General features: G+C 37.5%; 1 protein-coding gene across 1 annotated transcript; it reads left to right on the top strand.

Annotated features, from left to right (window-relative positions):
* The first annotated feature begins 4,812 nt into the window (after positions 1-4,812).
* LOC149839318 (asparagine--tRNA ligase, cytoplasmic 1-like) lies at positions 4,813-10,040 on the top strand. The gene is made up of 7 exons (XM_090002453.1): positions 4,813-5,436; positions 6,406-6,642; positions 7,155-7,745; positions 8,144-8,394; positions 8,478-8,607; positions 8,813-8,871; positions 9,645-10,040. Exons 1-7 carry the CDS (start codon positions 5,185-5,187, stop codon positions 9,826-9,828), a joined length of 1,704 nt encoding a protein of 567 aa, XP_089858579.1. The 5' UTR covers positions 4,813-5,184; the 3' UTR covers positions 9,829-10,040.
* The last annotated feature ends 1,693 nt before the right edge of the window (positions 10,041-11,733 follow it).

Genomic DNA, 11,733 nt, shown 5'->3' with positions numbered 1-11,733 from the left:
CTATATGAGTTCATTGGTAGTGGTGGCCATGGCCCTATATATTCAGCTTCTGTGCTGGATCTGGAAACCACACTTTGCTTCTTGCTTTTTCATAAAACTAAGTTCCCTCCAACATAGACACAATAACCTGTAGTTGATTTACGATCCAAACTTCGGGCCCAATCAGCATCTTAAAACTCTTTAACTTCAATGTTGCCATTTCTCTTATACCACAATCCTTGCCCTGGAGCCTTTTTCGAATATTTGAGAATACATTCGACTGCCTTCATATGACTTTGACATGGAGCATGCATGTGTTGACGGACTTGACTAACAACATACATTATGTCAGGTCGGGTAACTGTCAAATATATCAATTTTCCAATAATTCGCTGGTATCTTGTGATGTTAGAAAATGGTTCATCTTGGATGGCTGAAGACTTACATCCGATTTTCACAGGTGTATTGGAGGGTTTACTTCCAAGTTTTCCCATTTTCTTGAGCAAATCAAGAGTGTATTATCTCTATGAAAGAGAAATTTCTCTTTTTGAATGAGCCACCTTGATGCCTAAAAAATATTTTAATTTGCCTAAATCTTTAATTTCAAATAATTTTTGAAGAAGATCTTTGGCTGCAACAATTTTTTGAGTATTGTTCACTGTGATGATGATATCATCTACATAAATTAACATAATAACCAACCAGTCTTCTTCTCTATTGACAAATAGAGAGTTATCAGCTGAAGTTCTAACAAACCCATGTTTTTCAATAGCATTGCTCAACTTTAGGTGCCATGCTCTTGGAGATTGCTTCAATCCATATATGGATTTGTGAAGTTTACAAACAATTGAAGGGATCCCTTCTTGAGGATGTCCCGGCCTTAAACTCATGAAATCCCCTTGAAGAAAGGCATTTTTCACATCCAATTGATATAGAGGCCAATTCAAATTGCATGCAATAGACAAGATAATACGAACACTTTTCATTTTCACAACTGGAGCAAAAGTTTTCTCATAATTAAGGCCTTAGGTTTGAGTATAACCCTTGGTCAGGAGTTTGGCTTTATGCCTTTCAATAGACCCATCACTTTTATATTTAATTTTGTAGATCCAACGACATCCGACAACCTTTTATTTCTCTGGAGGAGAAGCAATTTCCCATGTCTTGTTTTTACGTAAGGCATCAAGTTCTTCTTTCATAGCTTTTACCCAAATGGGGTTGTGCTTAGCTTCTTCGTATGGGGTTGGTTCACGATGGGTATCAACAGAGCTACAAAAGGCCACAAAAGCTTTGGACAGATGACCATAGCAAATATGATTTTCAATAGGATGTTTAGTGGTAGTGTAGGTGACAAAATCTTTCTAGTGTTCTGGAGGCCAAGTGACACGTTGAGATCGTCTAACATTTGGATCATGAGAAGTCTCGATTTGATCATTGCAAGTTTGGCCATTCTCACTTACGAATTGATTCTCCATGCTTTGGGAGTCATCCGAGTCTCGATTTGATCATTGCAAGTCTGGCCATTCTCACTTACGAATTGATTCTCCATGCTTTGGGAGTCATCCAACCTAGTGTCTTTGGTTATCATCAAGTCGTCAAAGGCATCGACATTAGGAAGAATTACCTCCACCTCACGACATTCTTCAACTTGTAAAGATTTAAAAAATGATGTTTCTTTGTCAAAATTGACATCTCTTGAAATATACAAACGTTTTTCTTCCAAATTGTAGCACCTATATCCCTTTTTTGAGGAAGAGTACCCCAAAAATAGGCACTTTTGAGCCTTGTGACTAAGTTTATCTCTATCACCTTTAGGAATTAACACATATACAGTGCATCCAAACACCCGTGGGTGTCCAACATTCGATTTTTTTCCTTTTAACAGTTCCCATGGTGATCTTCCTTGACGAAGCGTAGTTGAAAGACGATTTATAATGTAATATGTGGTCATAACAACATCACTACAAAAAATTTTGGGCACATTAGTTTGGAAAAACAAGGATCTGGTTACCTCAAGGAGATGACAATTTTTTCTTTCGGCGACTCCATTCTGTTGTAGAGTCTCAACGCTGGTAAACTGATGATCCAACCCACTTTGGTCTTCAAATTCTTCAAAGCTCTTATTTTTTTAACTCTGTCCCATTGTCAATTCTCAAAATTTTAATTTTGGTACCATACTACGTGTAAATCATATTATAAAAATTCTTAAATCTTTCAAAAACTTCATCTTTGAATTTAAGCAAATATAACCAAGTCATTTTTGTATAATCATCAATAAACTCTAAATAATACTTAAATCCTATACGAGAAACAACAGGTTCAGGGCCCCACACGTTAGAGAGAATAAGATCAAAAGGTTTACTAGTAAAGCTTTTAGATACCGGAAAGGGAGGTTGAGACATTTTTGCAAATCTACAAATGTCACACATATGAGCATCATAATTAACGTCTGAAATCAAAGCTGAAAGAGATATGCTGGAAGGATGTCCCAATCTAAAATGCCACATTTGCCCACTATTCATCAACCTTTGGGAGATCATGGCCGAATCTCCTTTATTTATCACATAAAGACCTTGCTTAAGCTGTCCTTCACCAATCTTCTTGTTCATCGGGGCTGGTCTAAATGGAGCGAGGCCGGGTAGGCCCGATTTCCCCCCGCTCCGCTGCCATCCCTAAGATGGACGGCTACCATGCAATCACTGAAGTGCAGCATCAGCACATCTCCCAAGTTTTCCATATGGTAACATTTGGTAATGCCGTGATGGAACCATTACTTACAAACACCTTTGGATCTCCATGTAAATCATATATGTAAGGTTAGTTTCATGAAAAACAATAAAATAAATAAATAAATAAATAAAAGAGGTTTTTCTACCTCATGTCGCCATTACCAAACTTTATCCCATTAATTAAAATATGCACCTATATATGTTCTGACATTTTTTAAAATGCGCCTAAACTTTGTTATGATTGATCGAGAAAATATATAGACAGTCTTGACGTTAAATTCATATTGAAATCTCAAATATAACCTTTAAAATTTATTAGCCACTTTCTATCTCTTCTCTTCCGAACATCAAGCTCTTATTTCTACATGCTGAACGATTAATTGTTGTGGCATATGGGAATGATATTGATTTATATATAGATACATTTTAAAAATAAATAAAAAACGACAAAAAATAAAAAATTGAGGGAGGAATACAATAAATTAAAACCTACCCAATTCATAAGCCTTAGAGTATACATGAATGTATTTGAACTGATGGTGAAGAATAATAAAACTTCTGCACTAACTCAAGGTAGGTAGGTTAGTGCCAACTTCAGTTAATTTTTAAAAAACTTGTTGATCCACATAAACTTTGGTACCATTTTTGATTTTTTTTTCTAACATTAGGTACTTATTTGAACTACTCCATAAAGTTTTGTGCCATTTTGAAAATTTGCGTAAAACAGAACTAGCGAATGAAATACCAAGTACGATTTCGCCACATCCCACGCCTCATCCCTCTTGTATAAGGTCAGCCATTGTGGTCCACTCTCTCTCCTGAAACTTTGCCGGGCTCCGTCTGGCCGTCTGCCGTCTGGCGGCCACTCTGGCACATGCCCCTAGCCCTGGTGGCTGGGCCTTCTTCTTCATTGCATTTTTTTTTCAAAATGATTGATGGGGTTTTTGATTTTAAGGGTGTTGTTATTTTTGTTTTCAATTAGCACAATGTATTGTTAACGTTTAGTTTTTTTATTTAGTTTTTTTTAAATAGCATGAATGTTTAATTAAGGTTTTAAGTTTTGTTTTTCAATTAGCATTAGGCATGAATATTGAATTCTAGATTTTGGTTAGATTATTAGGGCTTTTATTTTTTTTCAATTAGCATAAATCTATGACTTTTTCATGATTTAGGGTATTGATTTGGATTTTCCAAATGACATGAATTTGTAAGTAGGGTTTTAAGTTTTTTTTTGTTTTAATTTCTTTTCAGTTATGATTAACCATGATTCAATTAATGAATGCTTGATTTTGGTTATGAAACCTTTAAATTTGTTTTTTATTGGGATTCAAGTTTTTTATTTTGGTTTTTCAAATGACAAATACTTAATTGGGATTTTTTTCAATTAGCATTATCTATGAATGATGTTAAAGGATTTTGATAAATGTTTAGTTGATAATTTTTAACTTTTTTGGTGTTTTTTAATACCATTAGGCATGAATCTATGAATATCATGTGATTTTATTTTGGCTATAATATAAAACATTTTTATCAATTAACATAAATATATAATTTATGATGTTTTTAGGAATTAAGGTTTTGATTTTGTTTTTTTAGATTGACATAAACATTTAGGTATAATTTTAAGGTTTTTGTATTTTTTTAATTACCATTAGACATGAATCCATGAATATCGTGTGATTTAATTTTGGTTAGAATATTAGGTTTTTTCTATCAATTAGGCTGGGCTGGGCTATCCGGTCGGCCCAATGGGCTTGAGTTATTTATTAATTTTTTAATAATATATTATTACATAGTAACCCGACCCGATTGCCACCCCTACTACTACCATATGAGCCGGGCCTCCGTGGGCTTCTTTTGTTCTTTATGTCAAAAGTCTCAAGGTTGTCCAATTTCGCTCCGTTTTCGTGGCTCCCAAGTTCTAATCCTTATTTGACTGGAAGAATATAAAAAGTCCAAACATAACTTTTTTATTACCATATATGCCCCAATTTTCGTGACTCCCAAGTTTTCTTCCCTTACAAAAAAAAATCTCATGCCATCACTCATCATATGTCATCTTTCTTTGCTACTACTCATGTCATCGTATTCGTTTGTGTATCACGGAAAATGAGGTGTTTTCCACGGAAAGGCATCTACGGGCGTACATTTCTACGGGGCCTACAGCGGAAACTACTGCTCGACGGGCGTGCCAAAATACACGCTAGAGGTGGGTTTTCCGCAAAAACGGTTTCCGTGGGTCCGATTCCGTTTCCGTGGCAGGCGTTTCCACGGAAGGGGGTACTCCTTGACATGCAAACGCCCCCTAAATATTAGAACTTGGCTGAAGCAGCAACACTTCAGATTCCTACGAAAAATGTCTTTCCAATAGGGTGTTTGGGGGAAAACTCTGGAGGAATGGTGGACTTTTGTGTATTTTGAAGAACCGATTCTTCTCTGAATAAAATTTTGGTTGGGCGGAGGAGCGACGACAGGGATGGCGGGGGAGATGAGCGTCGCCGGTGGCGGTGGAATGGTGGCTGCGTCGGGCTCCGGTGAGGCCGTACAGTGGGCTCGCTACTCTCGGCGGGTCCTCGTCGCCACCGTCATCGGCCGGCCGGACGGCGGGCTCGGTCTCGTCGGCCAGAAGATCTCCGTCGGCGGGTGGGTGAAGACCGGTAGGGAACAAGGGAAGGGCTCCTTCGCCTTCCTCGAGGTCAATGACGGGTCCTGTCCGGCGAATTTGCAGGTACTCTTTCCCTATTTCCTTGCTAGGGTTTAGGGTTTTGGTTCAGGAAGATCTGTTCCTATAGTTCTCATCTGTTTCATGTATATGTAAGGATTAGGTTTATTATAGATCTTCGTATGTGCAAATTAAGGTCCATTTTTATGTTTTCCCCCTTAATTGAGTATTGGGAATCGCAACCTATGAGTCTTGTCATTGTGGAAAAAAGAATCTTAAGTGAGAATTGAGCTAGAAGTAATGTGGATTTCCCTACACTGAAGTTGAAAGGGTTAAATGGAAGAAATTATATCTAAGATTTTATGAGAAGGATAACGGGATTCGGTTTGTGTTGTTGGAGTTTCTGATTAAATTCATGCTGCAATTTTTTGTGTATTATGAATTGGGAATGAATAAGAATGTTGTCTTTTATGTGCGCGTACTTAAAATTCATGAATGTTATAGTTTTTTTAATTCATAGATCTTCTGTGCGCCTGCCTATGGGTTTTCAAAACAGTGTGCTTCACTTCATCGGCATAGCTTTTCTCTTTACACGTATAAGGATTCTGTGTATTCCATGATTAAATAGGTCTTTGCGTTGATACTGGCTGAATTTATCCAGGTAGACTATACTCTTACAAATAGAAAATTTGGTATATAACGACATTTAATATATGTATACTTTATTTATTGTGTTAACTGCGGAAGATTCATATTGGTGGGAAATCTAATTACTGCTATCTGAAATTGGACATTTTCAGCATCCAGTATCATGTTTAATCCCTTTATGATTGAGTACTTAATATTATTGCTATGGCTTTCTTGTAGAATGTAATTCTAGTATGGAGATATTTACATTTATTCTTTCTTGGCATACAATTTCTTTTTCCCTATATAACGAGATTTGTGAGAATGTATCTGTATTTACAGACTTAAAGCTTGTGTGTCTATTTGATTACTGTGTAGTTGTATTTATCATTAGAAATTTTTTGGTAGGTATTGGTAGATGCCTCTGTTGCACCTCTAGGACAGCTTATTGCAACAGGGACATGCGTGCTAGTTGAAGGAGAACTCAAGAAGGCACCTGAAGGGACAAAGCAAGTGGTGGAACTCAAAGTAGAGAAAGTCTTAGAAGTTGGAGGTGTAGATCCTGCCAAGTACCCAATACCTAAAACAAAACTTACATTGGAGTTCCTGCGGGACCATGTGCACTTTCGTCCTAGAACCAACACGGTATGCTTCTTTCTGCTTCCCTTAAACGAAACTTATTTTTCAGTTTCCAGTTGGTTAGATAATGTCAAAACTTTTGCTGAGATAGTTCTCCATTAATTTGCAATAGAATGTCTTTTGGTGTGCTATTTGTATTGTGTGACATACTGGCAATATTATTGCATTTTACCTGTTTGCAAGTGAAGTATCATAACATGTGAAAGTTTTGTGATTGAAAATTATTCTTCCGTTGCTATAATTTAACTTACAAGATGCTGTTGACTGCAATGAGTCTCATTCCCTGTTGGCTTTGGTGGTGCTATATTGCAGAGTATGTAGATGTTATGGGTATTGTTGTCTAACATCATCTGCATATCCTTTATATGCTGCTTGTTGTTTCTATATTGGCTTTTAAGTGCAGTGCTTTAATGTTTTATGTATTTGTTTTGCTTGTTTTCTTTCTGCTGCAATACTCTATCATGCCTTTTTTCACATTAATTCCAGAACTAAATGCTAACCTTTGGGTACTCATGCAGATATCTGCTGTTGCTCGTATTCGCAATGCGCTTTCATATGCAACTCATACATTTTTTCAGAAAAATGGATTTCTATATGTGCACACACCTATTATCACTACCAGTGATTGTGAAGGTGCTGGTGAAATGTTTCAAGTTACTACTTTGTTTTCTGAGGCAGAAAAAATAGAGAGGGAGTTGAAACAAAATCCTGCATCATCAGAAGAAGATATTGATGCTGCCAAACTGATTGTTAAAGAGAAAGGTGACAATGTTGCACACTTGAAGATGATAAAGTCTTCTAAGGTGGAAATAAGCTCTGCTGTTGCTGAACTTATGAAGGCCAAGGAAAATCTTTCTAGGCTGGAAGAGAGAGCTAAGCTTAAAGCTGGCCTACCTCAAAAAGATGGAAAAATTGATTATTCATATGATTTCTTTGCCCGCCAAGCATTTTTAACTGTATCTGGCCAGCTTCAAGTTGAAACTTTTGTTTGTGCCCTTAGTAGTGTTTATACATTTGCACCAACATTTCGAGCTGAGCATTCTCACACATCAAGACATCTAGCGGAATTTTGGATGGTGGAGCCGGAGATTGCGTTTGCAGATTTGGAGGTATATTTCAAGTTGGTATTATTTAAATGGTAAAAATTTGATTTTTCTTCATAATCCATTTGTTCTCTACTTTGGTCACACTGGTTTTGATGTAGTGTGGATCTCTGGACCCGCCATCTTGCCACCCATGGAACACACACACACAAGCAAGAACATTCAGACACCTGTAACATGCCTTTCTCTGATTTTATGGCAAGGTGCCTGGTTGATTTTTTCTAATATATAAACCTTGCTTCTTTATGAGACCCACATTCTTCTTGAACCACCATCATTGCAGATTGCTCATGACACACATGGCAAAGCTTGTGCTTTCTAACATAATGCTTGTGTGCATGTCTTGATGTTGTTTGTCGTCCTTCCTAAATTAGATCTTTAATAATATTTTTGTACTTTTACAGGATGATATGAACTGCGCAGAAGACTATGTAAAATTTTTATGCCAATGGCTCCTTGATAACTGCCTTGATGATATGCAATTCATGGTTAAGAATTATGATAAGGGTGCTATAGACCGCCTAAAGTTGGTATCATCAACCCCCTTTGAACGCATTTCATATACTGAAGCTGTAGAACTTTTAAAAAATGCCACAGAGAAAATGTTTGAAAATAAGGTAGAGTGGGGTGTTGATTTAGCATCTGAGCATGAGAGGTACATCGACCTTTTACATAAGCTTTTTTTTCATCTCTATTTACTTGGTGCATCCAAGCTAACACTTTTCTGAATTGTTGTAGATACTTAACAGAGGTGATTTTCAAGAAACCTGTGATTGTGTATAACTATCCAAAATCAATCAAAGCATTCTATATGAGGCTCAATGATGATTCAAAAACAGTAGCTGCCATGGACGTGCTGGTTCCTAAGGTATGTTGACTTCCCACCTGTATTGTCTTTTTCTCCAGATGGTTTCAAGTATGTGCAACAGACTTAAAGATGTGGGTTAGTTATGTAGCTAATGACTCATACCCTATTAGCTATTGAAGGATCTGAAGTAATTGGGATTATCCAAGTAGATCATTTTGGCATTGGTGCGATGGCCATCTGAAACTTTCAGTATTTCTCATCTCAGGTTGGAGAATTGATTGGTGGCAGTCAAAGGGAAGAGAGATATGAGGTCATTGAGCAAAGGTATTTTGTTATTTGAGTTTGCTGATGTGCTTATCCAGCTGATTCCAGACATAGGATCCCAAATTATGGTATCTGGACCACTACACTAGAGTGATGCAAATGGCTTACTATTTCTTGATTGCAGAGGTCCTTCCGTGTTAAGCTCGTGAAGTTAAACCAATTTCTTTTGTTGCAAAATTTTCTCAGTTGTGGATTATCTTATGGTGATCATTTAGGAGACCAAATAGTAAGCCATGTAATCCATCACCTTAAATGTGGATTATCAAATGAAATAAATGTGTACCTTGAGCTTGTTGGTGAACAAGTAGATTTGATATGAACGCTTCCTTTTTTTTAACCTTTTTTAACAATTGATGAGAAGTGGGTTTCTATAGCTTTTACCATCCATGATATATGTCACGATGATGCTCCAATTTTCTCCTGTGTCATGTCTCCCTAGTTAGCATTCTTAATGGTAAACCACAGGAGCATTGTGTCCATGTGTTGTATGATATAGTCCATGTTTATTTTATTTAGCAAAATATTCACAGCATTTTTTTCCTTATTTTAAATGGAGAAACCGCACCTGAGATTGGAGACCTGGCCGCAGCAATCTAAGGCAGCACAGCCGGACCTTTGATCTCGGTTATTGTTTCTGTGTAATAAATAAAAATACAAAATTCAACAGCACTTGGCCTTATCATTCACAACATTTTATTGCATGTCATGAGAATTGGCAATGGTTGGTTGATTGCTGTTCTTGAATTAGATAACATACAAATACATGATTTCAGGATACGGGAGATGGGATTGCCTCTTGAACCTTATGAATGGTATCTTGATCTACGCCGCTATGGAACGGTGAAACACAGCGGATTTGGTTTGGGTTTCGAGCGCATGATTCTTTTTGCCACTGGCCTTGACAACATCAGAGATGTAATTCCATTTCCAAGGTACCCTGGACGGGCAGATCTCTGAAAACATAAACGTCCATTGCTTCCAAGCTTGAATATTATTTGTTTCTTAATAGGTATTTTTAGTATTGTTGGTTGGTGAATTCTGTTTAGGTCGATTGGATAGTCTACAGTTATTTTATTGAAATACTACAAGCATGTAATACAAATGTAGTTGATGAAAGCTCTTTCTTGACTGATAGTCCCTTGTTTAATGATATTGCTAGTTCTTCTATCGAGCTCTTTTTGAATCTTAAGTGTCAAGTAGTTGAGATGGTTACTAGCGGACTTGGATACTGTTTGGAATAATCTGATTGAGGTGAACTGTCAGTGACTCCATTGGTGAAGTTGTTATCTAAGAGCCCCTTCATTTCATCCATGGGAAAGGGAGAATACATTTCATAGGGAAGGGAACTGATCATGTGAAAGGTAAATCATGTGAAAAGGTTTCCATATGAAAGTAGTGGGTGGGAATGTTAATTTTATATGTATACACCACGGATGCAATTTGGTCAGGTGTGGATCAGAACAAGTTTGATCTGACATCGGGATCCCTGAATTCAGGGCATGGGTCTGGTTCAGGATCTGAGTCCGAGTCAGAACCGCCATATATTACCAAAGATGGAGCAGGGTAAGGAATAAAGAATGGTCTCTAAACACAGGTTGCGGATCTACAAGAACATCTACCAAAATCGATTAGATTGTCCAAATCCAGTTGAAGGTTTTTATATCCTAACCAAATACAAATAAGGATGCTATATCAGATTAGCTGTATTTAGTATTGGACCCAAAACCAAATATTCCATGATACCCAGCAAATATTCCATTACCATATGAAAATAAATTTTAAAATAGAAAATATCAAAAGAAAAACAGGTCAGTTTTTCTGCTTATGGTCGAATCTTCGCACATGTTTTTGAATGGGACGGGGGAACAAAGAAAAGGAGGGTTTTCTTTTCCAAGGCATGCTTGAGAGCTATTCAAACGGGGGCGTTTTTGTAAATTATAGAAATTTTGACTTGAATGCAGTCTTTTTCTTTTTCATTCCTTGAACTATCTTTTTTTTAGCGTCACCAAAGCGAACCGTGTCTCGGTCCAGGTCCGAATCGTGAGTTGGATCGACTCGGGCATTGACTTGGACCCTCTTTTGGGCTTGGACCAAAATGTAGGAGTTTGACTCAGTTTTGCTGCTACTGTATGTCACCCAACTCTTGCTTCAGTAGGACCAAGCCAGCTTGGTTTGACTGTTAGGTCATTGACTATCAGCCTGTCGGTGGCACGTAGTATGACTTTGGTATCGGGCTCAGGCCCAAACCTAACTTTGTTGATTTTGTAGATCAGGACCTTAACCAAGCCTGTTGCCATCCGACCCAATCTGCATCTATGCTTGATCGTCATTGGCTGACATTTTTTTTCAATTTATTACTCAAAGATAGAATTCCAAACCGGGGCTCACATAATTTTAGAAATTTATTTTTATTAGAAATATATATATGATATACTAGGGTCGGGTCGGGTAGGGTATCCGGAAAAATCATGACCCAGACCAGGCCCACATCTTGCTCGGGTCGACCCGAATATTATTTGGGTCATGCCCCATGCACTGGAATTCGGGTTCGGGTCATGTCGGGTACCCGATACAAACTAGGAGTCAGATGATATGGCACTTGTTGGGTCAATATTATAAATTGTTTCAGATTGAGTGGGGACCAAACCCAGCAACTCAATTCTCAACAAAGAGGAAAGCCAAAACAAGCTGCTTTTTTAACCAACCCAAGTTTGTGGCTTTGACCAGGTCCCATATGCAACCCACCCTAAACTGGTCTAAACTATTGGACTTACCAACGGAGCTGACAGCTTGCTTGAGTTGGTTGAAGCATCTAGCCCAACCCTAAGCATGCTATTTATAGTCTTTAGATTGAACCTGACC

This window comes from Nuphar pumila, chromosome 4 (genome assembly GCF_984573655.1).
Source record: "Nuphar pumila chromosome 4, dmNupPumi1.hap1.1, whole genome shotgun sequence".
NCBI lineage: Eukaryota > Viridiplantae > Streptophyta > Magnoliopsida > Nymphaeales > Nymphaeaceae > Nuphar > Nuphar pumila.
The sequence above is the reverse complement of the archived record's forward strand: the minus strand, read 5'-3'. Positions and strand labels throughout refer to the sequence as shown.

What these genes read in the sequence shown, in the direction of transcription:
- LOC149839318 (XM_090002453.1), top strand. Translation starts at nt 5,185, where the DNA reads ATGGCGGGGGAGATGAGCGTCGCCGGTGGCGGTGGAATGGTGGCTGCG. An exon ending in TTGCGTTTGCAGATTTGGAG is followed by an intron (nt 7,746 to 8,143) that starts GTATATTTCAAG and finishes GTACTTTTACAG; the next exon opens with GATGATATGAACTGCGCAGA. An exon ending in TTAGCATCTGAGCATGAGAG is followed by an intron (nt 8,395 to 8,477) that starts GTACATCGACCT and finishes GAATTGTTGTAG; the next exon opens with ATACTTAACAGAGGTGATTT.